This window comes from Pseudopodoces humilis, chromosome 10 (assembly GCF_049639895.1).
Source record: "Pseudopodoces humilis isolate 2021_Gansu_Grassland_sample_001 chromosome 10, ASM4963989v1, whole genome shotgun sequence".
Lineage (NCBI taxonomy): Eukaryota > Metazoa > Chordata > Aves > Passeriformes > Paridae > Pseudopodoces > Pseudopodoces humilis.
In genome coordinates, this window is record NC_142209.1 from 1,872,584 (window position 1) to 1,889,214 (window position 16,631).

At 49.9% G+C, this 16,631-nt stretch overlaps 1 protein-coding gene across 3 annotated transcripts in view; it reads left to right on the plus strand.

The window, feature by feature from the left end:
• Nucleotides 1-16,631, plus strand: part of RXRG (retinoid X receptor gamma) — a 38,330-nt gene that overhangs the window by 5,677 nt on the left and 16,022 nt on the right. Inside the window, exon 1 of one of the 3 annotated variants that reach the window (XM_088060315.1) lies at nt 5,185-5,230. The exons of 1 other annotated variant lie outside the window; for it this stretch is intronic. In XM_088060315.1, coding sequence (XP_087916441.1) covers nt 5,209-5,230 — 22 coding nt within the window. In that variant the 5' untranslated portion in view covers nt 5,185-5,208. Of the gene's footprint in view, nt 1-5,184; nt 5,231-10,021; nt 10,428-16,631 lie in introns of those variants that run through there. One more of the 3 variants, XM_014257536.2, reaches the window with a different exon arrangement.

Genomic DNA, 16,631 nt, shown 5'->3' on the forward strand with positions numbered 1-16,631 from the left:
TCAACCTTTCAGGGTGTGCTGCTGCTCTGGAAAACTTAAGGCCTGAAAAGGTGCTGGGCTCCAGATTTTTCAGCTGGGATTGTCTGGCTGGCAGAGGAAACAGCTCTGTGAAGCTGATCTTCAGGGCTTGCTTTAATAAGCTGACTTAAGTCAGTGCACATCAGTTCAGTGACAGTATTTGAGTATGCCCACACCATCCCAGGTCATTTCTCTGCTTCTGCTGTGTAGAGGCTGCTCCTTCTGCTCAGAGGCTCAAAAGGACAGGGCCAAAATGTGTGGCTGGTGCTCTTTTCCCTCCTTCTCTTTCTACTGAGAAGGGGTTGAGGGGCAAAGAGCAGATATTTGACAGCAAATGTCATTCCACATCCCTGAAAATTCTTCACGTGCTTGCTCCTTGCTGCTGGGCTGTCATCTGTGGTGTGGTCTGTTCCTGCCTTGATCCAGGGCTGCTCCTTTCTTTGGGACAGGAGGAATTTTGTCATGCTTCCACGACTTTAAATACCATTTGGTACAGGGGAACATGTGGCTTTTGAGAGGAGAACATGACAGGCAGTGGAGGGCACAGATGAGGAAAGGGATGCTCACTGTAGCTGGCTCCTTACCCACTCCTCAGCTGCACAGGGAGGCAAAGGGATTTAAACATCTTCTGCAGGGAAACACTGAGAGGAGCCTTTCTTGTGGGCTTTCTCGTCATCTTGGCTGAGTTTCATGCTGTGTTGGTCTCCTTTTGGATGCCACTGGAAGGTGAGTCCCAGGGGAAGGACAGCTGCAGGGACAAATGAGAGTTGTGAGGCTGCGTGGGCAAGGCAAAGCAGAGGCTTGGTCCTCTGCATCTCAAACAAACTGGGCTGGTAGAATCTGCTGAAATTGGTTGTACCTATAAAGAGATGGCCTCAGAAAACAAACCTGTTGCTTTTCTGTGGAATGGAAATGTCTGCATGGCTTAAAGGACGGACACAAACCACCGAGAGTGGAGTGGTTGGACCCACCAGTGGAGGCAGAGACAGTGAAGGCTGAGGTCTTTATATCCCCCTTCTCCTTTTTTTTTTACTGCCAGTTCATGAAGGGATTCTTGGGGTTTGCTCACTTTAAATACATCATTTTATGCCTCATTGCTTGGGTTGTGCTTCATTTCTTCCAGTTGCCATGCCTGGGCTGTGTGGCCATGTGTGGTGTTGGTGGAGAGGCTGCCCAGGCATATCTGCACCAGAGCATGGACATGGCTGTACCTCTGGGCAAAGATGGGGTCTGGTTTAGTGGCTGGGGGGTTGTGGTGTGGGGCTTTTATTCCCTGATGACTCAGAGGCATCAGAGGTGTGAGCTGGGCAGGGTTGCTGGATCGGTGTATTTGGAGCAACTTGTTCCAAGGCTTGTTTGAAATTCCTGAGTGGAGTTCAGGAGACCCATCCCCAGAAATCCTGTGTCATTGCAGAAACAGGAGGTCTTTGTACATGAGAGGAGACAGCAAAGCCTTGAGAAACCTTGCCTCTCCCTCCTTCTTGAGGACACACTCGGGTTTTAGTGGTATTTCCTTCCCTGCTCTCAGGGGACACAATGGACAGGAAGAAATCTACTGCAAAAGGGGTTGATGTGCCTGCCAGTGGCACCTGCAGAAGTGGAGATCCAGGTGGGCTGTCTGGTTCCCGAGGAGCTCCAGGAATCCTGTGAGGGGGGAAACTTCCCACTGTGGCTAATAGCAAAAGCCTCATTGTCTGGAGCAAGGACTAAACCCCAAAGACAGCTGGCTGAGAAGTGCTGACTGGAGCTGAGCCTTGGTGATTTGGTGGATGTGACTTTTGGGCCCTTGCTCCAGATCTAAAGCTGTGTGGCCACGTGACCCACAGTGCTAATCTGGCATAAATGCCCTCTCCTTCCTCAGATCTCTTCAAATTATTGTAATGGGGCCAATTTGGTAAGGCAAGCTTTATCCTGGACCAGATCTGCTGGCTGCCAGAGAGAGCAGACTCTGCTGGAGACATATAAAGAGCGACAGGAGTGATTCAGAGAAAGCTGGAGCCCTCACTGTGGCATCAATTTGACAGTGTGAACCTGATCCAGGCAGAGCTTAGTGTGAACAAGCTTGAAGCTACGGCCTTTCTTGGAAAGAACACAAATCAGAAATCCAAAAGTACCTGCTGAGCTCCCCTCTCCCATGGCCAGGACACAGAGGGACCTGGGATTAGATGTTTTATGATAGATATCAACCTCCTGGGCTTCTGGGGCCTGGCTGCTGTGGCTGGGACCTTGGGGACCCATAGCCGTGCCCTCAGCCATGAAGGCAGTGGTGCTAGCCCTTGATGTGAAGCTGTTCCTCTTGGATGCCTCCAGCCTTCCTCCCCTGAGAAAGGAGCTACTCCAAGCAGAAATAACCCCTGCTACCTTGAACTCCAGGACAGCCACGTTTGCCTGTCTGGTATAAATAGACCATTTGAGGCAGCTGGATGTGATGGAGATTGACAGGTTGTCTCCGGAGTTTTGCACTTGCTGAAGCAGGAGGAAATGTAAAAGCATCAACGTGGGGATGCACAGCATGAGAGCAGCAAGCAAAGCCCCCCAGCTGCACAGCAGGCTGGGCCACCTGCCAGGGGAGGATGCAGGTGGGGGCCCTTGGTGGCCCTGAGCAGGACACTGCTGTGACAAGACCTTCCCCAGCCTCTGCTGAGCCACGCCAGGTCCAGCAGATGCCTTGTGTGTCACCCAGCTCAAGTCTGCTGACAGAAATCCAGGTTTCCCAGCAAAAAGAGAATGAGGAATGGAGCAGAATCAAGGCGGGGACAAAAAAGGGGTTGAAAGTTTTCCAGGAGTTCTGTAGAGATAGGCATGGGGACCAACTTTCACATAGGTAGTTTGTTTCTAAATAGTCAAAGAAGCCTCTAAATCATTATTTATTTGTGACTGAGGGTTGCCTTTTTAATTTTTTTTTAAAGTATTTGTCCCTACAAGCAATAATGGAGGGTTAACCTGGACAAGGAACATCTTGCATTGAGGTGTTCCATCTGAAAAATGGCTGTTGTGGGAAAACTGGGAAATTGCATGGGCTGTGTTCAAGATTTTTCTGAGAACTCTTTTTTTTTTTCTTTTTCCCCCCCCCCAGGAAATGAGGAAATCCTGGGCAGGGTGTAGTTTTCTTTGCAGGAAGGTAACCTAACCATTTTCAAGCATTCTGCAGAAATCTCAGCTTCACATCATGTGAGCAGGAGGATTAAATATGGGCTTGTGTTTAAATGACTACCTGTGTGTTCTCTGGTGTTCTGAGCCAAAGTTTGCGTGCAGGGCGGTATCAAGGAGGTATCAAGTGAACCTTTCTTCACCTGTCCTTTGAATATCCCTTCCTGAACACCAAATGTCTTGTGGAGGTGAACTTAAGAGCTGTTCTTTTCCCAACAAAAATCTCTTCTGGACACAAGGCCCTTTTGTCAGAGACCTGCTTTTGGATCTGAGCGACTTCAGCGCTTGCACAAAGAAATCCTCACTTCATTCAGTGCTAATCCAACCTGGAATCCAGGTTTTACAGCACAGTTTGCTGTCTTGTACGATGGACAAAAGAAATAAGGTGCTTACCCTGAAGTGTGAGGGATGGGGGGGGACTCTCCCAGTTGGAATACTGTGGCTCCTTTTTTGTCTGTCTGATCTTCATTCCAGGAAAGGTAAAAAGGTGGAGTGACCTGTCTGAAAGCAGGCAGGGAACTGTAAACTCCCAAACTCTGAGCTCCCACTCTCTTAACCCAACCACTACCTCAGGATACACTGCATGCCCAAACCTCCTGCATCACGGCCTTGCTCATTCCCTTGCAAGCCCAACCCAAAGCAACGATGCTTTTGACGAAGTATTATTTTCCCAGGGGATCCAAATGGCCACTTTTCTGGATCCACCTTCCCAGGAATACTTTGCTGCATGCTTTTCCATGACGCTCCCGCTGCTGACCTTTCTGCTGTGGCAAGGGGGAGTCTCTGGGAAGCGCATAGGCAGTGATTCTTCACTGGTACAAAGGCCGGGATTGTTGGCAGCTTGACGCCCCAGAAAGTGTCTAATTGACTCGACTCTCTCTAGCTGGGCTCCAAATGGATTTTCTGCCTCAGGATATCTCGGCCTTATAGTGGACCTGTTGTTTTTGCTGCCCTCGCGATATTCAAAAGTGCATTGTCGGAGCGGGGAGCGTGAGTCAGAGCGGATGCGCGCGGGGAGCCGCCTGTCGCCCCGCGAGCCGCTGCCAGCGCACAGGAGCGCGACGGGGTCACCTGCCAGCCTCGCTCAGGAGCTCCAAACTCTCTTGGAGCATCCCAGAGCGTGAGCTTGGCTTGATGGGTACGGCTGACGGGAGTAAATCTGCCCTTTGCGTCCCAGGGAGCGTCAGCAGGAGAAGATCTCTGCCGGTTTTGCAACGCTTGCTCACTCTGATGCCTTGGAGTGGCTACCTAAAATTTTTAGTTCTAATTACATAGAATTATGAGAAGAAAAGCAAAGAATTTAGAGAGTTAAGAGAGTAAAAGATAAAGAAAAGTATTTATAGAAGGCCTTCAATAGGTACTCCTTGGGCAGTCAAAAGCCTCCCCAAGATGGACGATGGTCATGAGTTTTTCAGACAATTTTAAGTTTGGTCCATTTACATATCAGGGATTCATCCTCCAATTAAAACTCCAGGTAATCAATTTACTCCAAGTTTCCCCCCCCAGTTCACTGTTGTTTACATCTTTCAGGGCCTGAGACAATAAGGTGTCCTTGAGTTTCAGGCCTAGAGAAGAATTGTTTTGTCTGAATAAAATGGGAGAACAGCAGCTGACAGGCGATGGAGTTTTAGAGTTATACACTAAAGCAGTGCAGGATCTGAAAAATATAAAAGCTAAAATCCTGAGGCATCAACTCCAGTGCATTTCCAGTGTGGGCTTGGCCCAGGTGCCTTCTGGGCTGGGTGACAGCTATCACTGTCACCTTGCACAAATGCCTGGGAGTGCTTTACCTTCATCTGTGTCAAAATATGTAAGTGCCACCACTGGTGCCTGTCTGAGGAGGTAATTCCCTGCAGGATTGGGCAGCTGGGGCTCCACAACCAGCAAAGCTGCTGGAGGTGCTTAGGCAGGCGTAAGAGGATTCGGTGACACCGCTGATTAGCGTTTGAGGGCCTCATTACGGTGCTGGTAATTGCAGGTCTCCCAAGGTTTCCAGAGCCTTGTTTAAATCTGCCCTCAGAGGCTGCTGCGCTTGGCTGCATGGGACGGTGCTTTCTGCAAGGTAGGCAGTGCCCTCCCTGGAGCAGCCTGGCACTGGGGATGGTGGCCCTGGCCCTGACACCTTGGGGATGGGAATCACCCTGGCTGGCAGCTGTGGGGCTCAGGGAGAGAGAGAGAGAGAGGGAAGGGAAGAAGGAGAGGGCAGGCCGTGCTCCCGCAGGTGTGTTTGTGGTGCTGCTGTTTGAATGTGCTGCTGTGGGAAATTGCATTAGCCCTTTGGGGCTCTGGGCTCTAATTTCATTAGCTTGGGGTCTGTGGTTATTGCTGGACATGAGGAAGGGCAGGGATGGATGGGGAAGGGCTGATGCAGCAGCTCCCTTCCTCTCCAGGGAGGCAACTTGCTTTTGGTGCCTTCTGCCTGTCCCAGGCCAATGCCATCCGTGGACCAGTGCAACAGATGGATGAGGTTGGCTCAATCCATTTGTTGGCCTGAAGAAATCCAGTTTCAAGTCCTTGCTCTGGACTTCCTGCTTGGCCCTGAGCAGGTCACCTGGTGTCTGTGTCACCCTCAGAGGCCAGCAGGGAGGAGAATGGGCATTTTGGCTCCTGGTAAGCTCTTATTGCACCTCATTAGCCAGCTGAAGGAAGCCCCAGCTCTAACACCAGCACCCCATGGGAAGTGGGTTTTCCCTGGAATTCTGCCACTCTGGAGCAGCATTGGCAGGAGGAAGATGAATGTGCAGCTGTGGGATTGTAAGAGCTGCAACCTTTCTATTTGGTCATATCTATGGCATCAGTATATGCATAGACTGTCTTTGCCTTTAAACAAAGATGGAGTGGGGCTTGATGGAATTCTTGAACATATTTGGGGTTTTCCTAGGTCAAGGAAAAGGGACCATGTTTACTTTCCAGCTTTCTTGGTTCTGGCACAAAGTGGGATAAAATTATTCCCCTGTAGGCCTTTATGCAGTCAGGCTAACAGAGACCAGCATCCTAAAAGGCTTGGTGGAGTAGTACTGGTGGAGGAGCTCTTTGAGATGCTATTCCAGCACACTGCAGAAATACTATCTGCACTACAGGGGCCTTGGAAAATTAACTGGGAGGCGAGTGAGTGAGCTGGGGATCACAATACAACGTTAGCAGCTTGGTTGGCTTGAACAGTTCTGCTTTGTCAGGAGTCCTTGATGCCCCCAGGTGTGGCTGCTGGATGCCCCTGGCATCCAGAATCCCATCTGGGTGCAGCATGGCAATGGTTTTCCTTCCTAAATTAACAGTGTCAGTCACAATGTCCTCTCCTTTCACACAACAATGAGGATGGGCAGGGGAATAAAAAGCATTTTGTACTCTGAAGCTGTGAATTGTGCTCTTCTACAAGAAACTGAGAGGCTGCCTCTGTAAGGTCCTGCTGGGCTGGCTCCTAGAGTCTGTTTGTCACAGACTGACTTGGGTGCATGGACTGGAACTCCTCCACGCTCCAAAATCCACGGTGGTCTCCTAAATTAATTGCCTGCCTCTTGATTTGCCTGAGGAAAGGGCCTGGAGGGGTTTCCTTGAAGTTGCTCCGTGTGTGCATGTGTTCTGCAGTGCTAAGCACTCACTAACCCAGATCTGCTAAAAATCAATAAAGTAATCCACTTACTGCTTGGGACTGCCAACCTTTTTAAGGAGCTCAGAGCTGTTTTGTCTTCTTTCCTCTCCCAAAGAAAGAAAAGAGCTGTGGGGAAGGGGGTGCTGACAGAGCTGGTCTAAAATCAGGCTCTTTGCTCTGGGCAGATCAATAAAAATAATTCCCTACTAAAACTTCATTAGCATGGAATTAAAGCCGCTGAGATCCTTCGTGGTGGGTAAGAATTAATGGTTCTGCTAAATCTCGGCACGGCTGGTGCTTAGAACGCAAAGCCGCTTCTCTGCTCACACCTCCGCGCTCCCAGAGCTGCTGGGGCTGGGCTGAGCCTGCAGCTGGTTCTGCTCTGTCCCAGGGCTGCTTGGCAAGGCCACAAACCCTCCTGTTCAGCCTGAGGGCAAGGGACAAGCCAGGCTGGGGTGGCAGGGAGGTGTGACTCGAGCAGGTGGAAGCAAAAGTGCTGGGCAAGAGAGGATTTGTCTCAAAACAGCATCTCAGTTCTGAGTGGGACCAGGGGTACAAGGCCTTGCTGCATCTCTGCATGGGTGCTGGACAGGCAGGCTTCCCATCATGCCAGAGCTTTCTCATGACAGAGAAACTGATCTTTCAGATCAGAGAAATATGCCTCTGGCAGGTCGTGTGTGGGGCTGCACAAAGTCCCTGTCTTGCGTGGAAGTTTTGGATCTTATTGAGTGTGTGTGTGTGTGAAAAAACACTTCTTTCGAAAGCAGATTGCTTGCTAGGCTTTTTTGATTGAAAAAATGTTTCTTTCAGTCCTGTGACAGAGGGAAAAAAAAAAGCTTGCCCTGCTGAGAAATCCAATTTTCCATCAGGAGATTGAAACAAGCCACCTTGCAGCCTGTTCCTCAGCAGTGCCCTGGGTTTCTGCCTGCAGGGCACTGAGGTATCTCTGCTTTGTGCCTGGCTTTTGCTTCCTGCCCCTAACAAGGATCCCCAGGGTGGCTGTTAAAGGACAGCACTGGAGGCAAAGCCAGTGTTATCCTGAAACACCAAACTTTGCTGACAGGTTAGAAATCCCTGTGGGATTGACGCCACTTGGATTAGACAGGGTGGAGTGTGGGGCAGCCTCCACTGCAACAGGAGCTGTGTCTACATCTCCTGCACCTGGATGTAGCTATGAATACTTGAAGGACTGGCCTGAGCCCATTCACTGGGGATGTCTTGTTGTGTGTTGGGGTGGTGGCAGGGCAGGACACAAGCTCAGCTGAACAGGAGAGGACACAGCAGCGCACAATCAGACGTGCTCTCTGTGTTGTGCTCTCGTGCTGGTCATCAAACCCTTTGGTCTCCCTTCCCCAGAGCTCAAAACTTGTGGCCAGTGAGAGGGATGTGTAAGTACTGGTGCTCAGCTGCCTCTCCTCCTCTTAAAACAGTTCTGCAGTGCCATTAATGTTTGTGCAATAAAGCAAATGAGATGTGAAAGGTGGCCAGATAGAAAATACAAGAGTGATCTCTGCTGTTTGTATTCCCCCTGTGATACTGCAGTTGCTTGGTGGTTCTTTTTGCCTCAGTAGAACCTACTCTGAATACTGATCTCTTGTTTTCTTTTTTTTTTTTTTTTGACTGTGAGAAAAAGAAAAGTGTGTGTAAACCTAGGCCACAGCTAATGGGCTGTACAGAATGCTGATACAACTGCCTGCAAACCTCCTTGCTCCTGACAGCAGGCAGGTTACCCATTTGTTCTGCTGTGTGGAGATGCTGTTTAACATTTGGAGAATCCCCAAATGTTAGGTTCCCATTCCCAGGTAACTCTTAAGTCCTGGAGCTGATCTGATGCTCGTGCTGCCCATAAAGAGCTGTGCATCCATGTCATTCTGCACTTTACCAAGTCCTCACACGCCAGTGCAGAGCAGAAACTGGAGGAAATAAAATCACCTTTCAAAAAGAATCTAAAGGTTGTTAATATAAGGGAGAGGAAAACCCCTTTCCCTTGCTTAAACTCTAGCTAGAGATAAATGGATATGGCAATGTCTGAGAGCAAAGGAAGAAACAGAGCTAACAAGGGTAACCTTTCCTTCTCCTGCAGATGCAATACCTCGGGGCTGAGTGCACTTCAGCCAGCATCTGCCTGAGCTGCTGCTGCTGCTGGGTGCTCTGAACAGCTCTGGGCTGGCAGATTCCACATTCTCCCCTTCCAGCACGCCTTGTCCTAAAGGCAAAATGGGTCCTGGGGTGACCTGGAGGGAGCCAAGTGCTATAAGGCCCTTGTAGGACGGCAAATACCCTGATCTGCTCTTCCTTCTTTTTGTCTTGCTGTTTGCATGTGCTCCCCCAGGATCCCCGTGGTTCATGGTGTCCCTGGGAAGGCAAAGCCCCTTGCTAGCCCTGAGCCCCCTTTCTCTGCCCATGACAGATGTGCAAGCCACCTTCTCCTCCAGCACGCGTGTAAGTGCAGACCTCGGGCAAAATCCCTGCCTCCTCCTTTCCTTTGAGGAAAGGAAGCTTTTGCAAGCTTCATTTGAGGCTTCCCACCTCAGACGCCGGGAGCTGGAGGTGGTTCTGCTGGATCCTCCCCAGAACTGCTGGGGGCTCTCCAGTCAGGAGCTGGGACTGTTCTGGTTCGGGGCACCAGTCACTGGAGGGGACAGTGCTGGGGACAGCGTGTGGCTCTGCCCCAGCCTGGCACCTCGTTTCTGCTCATTTCCACCACATTTCCTGCAGAACTTCACAGTCGGGAGGGCTGGGCATTAGACTGAAGCTGTGGATCTGGGGCTGTGTGAAGCCCAGAGCACTCTGCTGCCCTGGCTGAGAACTTCACTCACTGTATGCAGCATGGCTTGAGCCCTTGCTGGGTTCTGTGCCGTGTCCCAGCTCTTCTCTCCCCGTACACCTTTGGCATTAACCTTTAGAGGTTAATGGTGCTTTTTGGTGCCCTTGCTGGGTTCTGTGCCGTGTCCCAGCTCTTCTCTCCCCGTACACCTTTGGCATTAACCTTTAGAGGTTAATGTGCTTTTTGGTGAGGTTCGCGTGGCTTTCGTACCCCTGGGAGGGGCTGGGGATGAGAGTTGAGCAGGAAGGTCCTGCTTTTCCTAGGGGTGACAGCAGCACAGGGAGGGGATTTCGGGAGTGCTGTGGGATGGATTTCGGCTTGGTGTGGGAGGCGGGTGTAGAATTCCTGCGGGCGAGGTCCGCTCCTCTACCTGGCCAGAGTCCCTCCCCACTGCCGGGGCTGCTGGAACTAACACACCGCGCCTTCACTGGCGGAAAAACAAACCCCCCCCTCCTTCCCCAGGATGCTCCTCCCCTAAACAACTTAACCTCACCCCCTCCTCCCAATTCCTCGCCCACCCCGGAGCCTCGGAGCCCTGAGCGCTCTGGGCAGGGCGATTATGCTGGCCGGGAATTGGGGGGGAGCCGAGCCGGCGGAGCAGCGGAGCTGAGCGGGGCGAGCCGGGGGACGGCAGCGAGGATGGAGCGAGGATGAGCCCCGGGCAGGAATCGGCTGCCCTGGAAGCCTCCGAGAGCCCTGCACAGCCATGCCCCGACCCCGGCTGCGCTCCGGGCGGCTTTGAACTTTGGAGGAGGCAGCTGTGAGAAAGGCGAGCGATGAATTGAAGATTAAACATGTATGGGAATTATCCTCACTTCATTAAGTTTCCCTCGGGCTTTGGCAGTAAGTGTTTTTTATTTGCGTTTGCAGTCTGGGTTAGGTGGAGGAACTGACCCCACCGAGTGGGGTGGGGGGTGCAAAGGGAATTTTAAACCGTGTTTAACCTAGCTCGGATGTGGCTGTAACCTCCAGCTCCCGTGTGCTTGTGATTGAAGCTGTCCTGTGGTTTTATGTGCTGTCAACTTCTGCACAGCCCCAAACCAGAATACCTGAGATTTTGCAGGCTTGAGCCGAACCGCTCTGCTTTGAAGTTCAGTGGATCATTTGGGAGATGCGTGTTTGTGTCTGTGTGCGGTGGCTTCAATCTCTCCATCGAAACAACGGGATCAAACCGAGCAAACACCTTTCCAATTGAAGTTTTATTAAGTTGTTGGCGGGGGGGGGGGGGAAATAATCACTTTTCAAACATGAAACGCCCCCCGAGAAAAATCTTCAGAGGGCTTTTTCCTTGCCTTGTGGGGCTGTCTCCTGCCCTTGTGACACAGATCCCACCATAATCGTGTGAAGCTGTGTCAGATTAGCCAAGAGAGGCTGCCCGGGGAGCACTGGAGCTTCCACAGCCCTGAGCGAGCCCTGGCTGCAGGAACCTCAGCTGCTCTTGGGAAATGCACTTTGCAATTACTCCCTCTTTATTTTTTCTATCTGGAGTTATTCCCCTTGCCCAACGCGGGGGAATGAATGGGTTGAGGAGCTGTAGGTTGGTGATGCGGGGCTGGGAGCACCCACCTGATGAAAGGAGTGGTGGAAATTAAAACTCTTTAAGTTGTTCCCAGCCCTTTAAGGTGGGTAAATGCCTCCAGGATTCGCTCTGGAGGCTCTGTGTACATCAGCCTGTTATTTCTCTGCTGGAGAAGCAGTTTGTGCAGACATCAGATTGCACATGGGATCTTCCCACTATGTATATTTTTATTTTTTTCCCCCTCCCTCCCTTTTTTACCAGATGCTCACCTCTGGTAATTCTCCAACTCCAGAAAAGTCATTGGTATTGCATAAAGTTATCCTCAAGTTTCACAAGCGCTCGACTTCCCAAAATACCTTTTTAGGCTGTTTCTGCAGAAAAGGGATGACTCGTTGGGAGAATCTATTGCTCACTGGTGTTTTTCAGGACCCAGCAGACACAAGCTGAACTCTCTCCTACTGCTGCAATAAGAACGAAACAATAAAAGTGTTATTCGTATTTAATTTATTTCTATTATGAATTTGCAATGAACCAAAAGAAAAGTGACATTCAAGCTGATCTTCATAGGAACTGGGCAGAGGTCCCTGTAGGGACAAGGGTCACAACACTCAGCAGAGCCTTTGGGAGATTTCTGGGAGAGGAAATTGGTAATAGGAGCAGAGGGATTTCTGTTCCACCAATAAAGGGGAAGGGACTGTTCTCCAACAGTTCAGTATATCGGAAGTTTAACTTCCATTTACAGTATTAAACTGGTGTTTTAACCTGCTTCCAACTTGGTATTAGAAACAGAGGTGTTTTCTGTATGTGAATGTCTGACAGAGATGCAAAAGCATTGGCCAAGTTTTGCTTGGGATGCTCTGAAACAGCCCCCCTGTCCTGTCCTGTGCTCCCTGATGGAGTTCGCTACTCCCACCCACGCTCCTCTCAAAGTCTGCTTGCTGTCTTTGCTTTCAGGTACCTATTACATCTGCTTTACCTTAATTTTATCTGTGTTCAGGTTAGAAATAAGGCACACGTTTTTGATGGTGTGTGTAACTTCGATCTTAAGCATCTGAATAGCAGCACCAAATTTGTCTGAGACGGTACATCCACAACTTGGTCATAAGGACATGATTTGTGATGAGAAAAGGACAATCAGACTGTGAGATGTCACAGATGAATTTGTAGAATAGCAGGGAAAACGTTCAGATGAGTCACCCTTAGACATCTAAAGCAGGAGATGTGCACTAAGGCTGGGCTACAGAAAAAGAAAGGCCTTAAAAATGTGTTTTTATTCTCCAGAAGGATGCATTTCACCCAAAGCCCGGCTCCCAGGGCAAGGAAAGATGCTGTGCTGGCTGTCCTCTCTCTCTGACTCTCTGGCACAGTTGGTTGGGGACAAGAACTAACTTGGCTCCTCCACAAAGTCTCTTTTATTAGTACTCATGTAACTTGGCCTGCAGCCACACCACCTCCGGCTGCAATCTTGTCAGCTCTCCCAAGCAGAGCGGGGTTAGGCCAGGTCGTTTGGGGGATAGGGAGAGGAAAACCCAGATTGTTCCTGGAGTGGCTCTGCTGCCTGCCTGGCAGCTTTTTCACATGTGATTGTCCCAGGTATTGTGACCTGCAGGATGCTTTTTTCCCCTGGATGTCATGGCTTGCTGTGTCCATTCCTATGATTGTGGGTGAGAGGATGGAAGGGAGCCCTTTGACCCAGCAAAGGTGTGAGAAGACCCAGTGACTTGGCAACTCTGGCATCAAGGAAAATGAAATTTTAGATTTTGTAAAATTTTTTGTTTCAAGGCAGGAGACACTTCCCTTGAATGGCCTGGGGCAGCCACAGGTCCTGCAGTCAGTGGGATCCATTCTCCTGGGGACCTGTAGCCTCTCCACAAGTTCAAAGACAACTCCAGGAATTTGTGCACGTTTTATCCTGGTGGCTGCTAGCCAAGTGGGAAATCTGATCAAACAATCATGGAAAAACCCTTCAGGCCTCAAATTCAACAACTTTTTCCTTTTTTTTTATTTTTTTGGAGACAAGGAACTTTATCCAACTCCTGTGTGTTACTGTGGTCACCAGGGAGATGCGATACCTTGTCAGGGTGAATAAATTTGGCTTGCAGTTCTTTTTTTAATTACTTGATGTGTAGTTGCTAAAGGAGCCTTTCCCTGGTGCAGGCTCAGCAACAGATGCTATTTTGAGGTCTTGGCCTGATTTGACTGAAATTGGACAGTGGTTAATAGCTCGGTCTTGGACATTTGGACAGGACACACAGCTTCTTCTGGCCGGGTTTTGGATGGCCCCTGTTTGCATTGGAGGCACGGGAGCATCACCAGAGAAGAGAGGAAGCAGCTCTTCCCACCACCTGGAGAGCTGAGGGAAAGTTTCTGCTGCCCTGTGCAGGTCTCTGGTGGAGAAACCCCTGCTCCCATACGTGCCACTCCAGCTCCTGAAAGTTTTGTTCCTTGTTTTTAGCGGTCAGGGAAGGCTGAATTATTTATTGACTTGGGGTTGAGCAGGAAGACATAAACACAGAGGTTACTTGGACCTTAAAAGCAAGGCAAACCCACTAACCTTTCTGTGGGATATTAGCATTAGGAAGTTTGTACTGTCTGTGGGAATCTGCTTGGACAGTTAAAAATATCACCAGAAAGGGAAGAGTTTTTTTGGTTCATCTTCTGTGTATCGAACAAAAACAACTTCTGCAGTCATAGCAGCAAAACCTTGCTTGATTCCAGTTATTGTGGGTATCCTGCTACCCAACTGCAGCCAGTTTCAGGAGGGTTTCTCACAGGTATTTCCCTTTCAAGGTCGTCCCCAAGGACGAGCTGTTTGCCTGGCTGCGCCTCCCACGCACACTCGTGCTCCTCTCCTGAAATCAGCCCTTCTCTGCCTGTCTCTTCCCACTTCTCGGTGCTTTCTGAGCTGCAGAGGATGAGGTGTCTGCAAAGTCAAGTGTCAGGCAAGGCAGCTCACGCCTTTAAATGTTTGTGCCAATGAAATGAGCTTTTTCTCTGAAGCCTCGGGAGCATGAAGTGTTTTTCATTGTTTGATGACTTCCAGCTTTTGATTCTCTCTGATATTAAAAACGAAACTGTGAATGTTGAGAGTATCATCATCTCTAGGCTTGCCAGGGATCTTCAAGGATTGTTTTAGGCCTTGGTTGAGGTCAGACCCCGGTGTTGAACATGGGTATTTCTCTCAAGGCTTTGCTGGGTGTTAGAGCTGGAAGGGCATTAGCCAAAACAAACTTGCAGCCTGTGGTGGGGAAGCAGACAGTGTGTGTAGTGCTTGGATGTTTTTTGCCTCTGCATTTTGATTTTTCTTCCTACTCAGGTGTAACTGCTGAAGGTGATGTTTGCTGTCATTATTTGTGTGAAAATAAACACAGTTTTATTGGTTGTAGCCTGGTTCCTTCTCTTCCTACTGTTTCCACCAAGGTGTTTGGGGTCACTTTTGCGCTCTTGAAAAAGAGAAATCTTTGTTTCCACGCCTTCCTCAGCTTTACCTGTCAATTGCTTGGAGCACAGAGATACATCCAAAGTGCCTTTATCAAGCTCACATTGGTTCAATTTTGCTGTGCTAGCCCAGACCTGGCTGCTTAGCATTGGTGTGGTGGACCCAGAGCTTTTGTGCTCTGCAGGTGCATCTGTTGGACACCTGCTGTCATGTAGGTGGTGTTCTACTCCTGATTTATGAGGCTATTCATGCAAGTTTCCTATCCCTGGATTAGGATTTTGCTGAAGTGAAGATGAAACACATTTGGAAGTCGAGTATCAAAGCTTTGTGTGCTGGCTCAGCTTTAGTAGCCGGTGGGTGAAGGTAATGCTGTTGTTTATGTCCCCATGGGCAATATTTTCAAAATGCAGAGAGAGAAGAGTTTTCTTGGGGTCTTTCTTCATGGATTTTCCCAATGCCAGCAGAGATGCCTAAGCTGACATTGGATATGATCCTTATTCTGAATGCTGAAGCAACAGCATGGGATCTGTGTGTGTGTGCACTTCCAGCTGCTCCCTGCCACAGACAATGCTGTAATTTCCAGGGCAGCTTTGAAACATGAAGCACCCAGAAGCGAGTTCTTCCTTCTTAATCTTTGCATCCTTCAAAGAGAAGGCAGGAGCGTGTGTTTCTGTTCGAGGCAGCTTGTGGAGAGTTGATGGAGGCACTGGGTTCTCTGGGCAGTGCATGTTTGCAGTGGAGATACTGAAAAATCCACACAGTCCTCCTGTCCTCTCTTCCCTTGCTCCTCCAGGAGAGAAATAAATACAAAACCAAGCTTCCCTGGCTTGGAAACTGAGAAGGGAAGCAGGGGAAGAAAGACAAGCAGCCCCACTTGTGGATCAGAAATGAGCCAACCATGAATGGGGAGCAGGTGGTGAAGAACAGCAGCGAGCCCTGAGCTCCGTGCAGGTCCCAGCCTCTCCTCCCCAGCTGGGGACGTGGCCAGCGTGGTTGGTGCCCTGTGCTCAGGGCATCCCTGGCCCTGCTGTCACCTCACATTACCTGATGGACACGCTGCAGGCCTGTGGAAATGTCACCTGTGCCCAAAGCCTCTGCGCGGGTGGGGGTGGCTGGCGTGCAGGACTGAGTCCTGTCCCCCCAGCCCATCCTGCTCCATCCCAGAGCACAGCAGCTCCTCTCCAGCCCTGCTCCGCTGCCGTTTGTCTGTCCCCCAAAGGATGGGGGAAAATACCTCGAGAAAAACCATTCCATCCCCGTGAACCCAAGACCTCTCTGAGTTCTGCAGGGAGATGTGGGACTCAGGCCATCAGTATTTTCTTGCAAGTCATTTAATTTAATTATTTTCTTTCAAAGCTTGGCTGTTTGCGCAGTCCAAACCTCCCTGGCTTCTATGAACTGAAACAAGTTTGAGCGTATTCAGCTGAGCGAATAATTAACCCCGGGGTCAAGGATGCTTTGGCATGGCTCTTCCTGCACACCTTTCAGCCATGAAAATTGTTCCTCTCACAAGCTGATAGTCTGCTCACAGTCATTTCTTACTTCCCTCTCGGAGCACTCTAGCCTGAAAATGAGAAGCTGAGAGGAGGATTTTCCTCGGGTGCAGGGGAATGCATTTCTGCTCTCCTGGGGAATGACTTAGCAGACTTATCCCAGAAAGGGACTGGAAGTCAAAGTTTTTTTTGTTGTTTGTGGGCTTTTTGTCATCGTTGTGCTTTTCTAAATGAGGGCTTTATTCCAGTTTGTGACAGATGGATAAAATTGTCGTTTGGTAAGTGGAAAGTTAACACTGCTGGATTTGAGCAAGGGGTTTGTCAGAGCCTTGGCAGGACAGCGTGGCCAGGCACTGTGGAAACAAACATGTTAACTCTGGCTTGTGTCATCAGGGCCTAGCAAAGCCTGGCTTTACAGCTCCGTGCTCTCCAGCAGGTATTTCCATTTGTCCATCCGTCTCCACCAGCAAACTCTCCTTTGTGTGTTCCTCTTTGGTATCTCATTGCTGGGTGATAGCAGAGGTACAAACCCTCTAGGTTTCCTGGCTTTGACTTTTGATCCCATCCTGGGGTCCAGGTGAATCCCCCTGGGCACA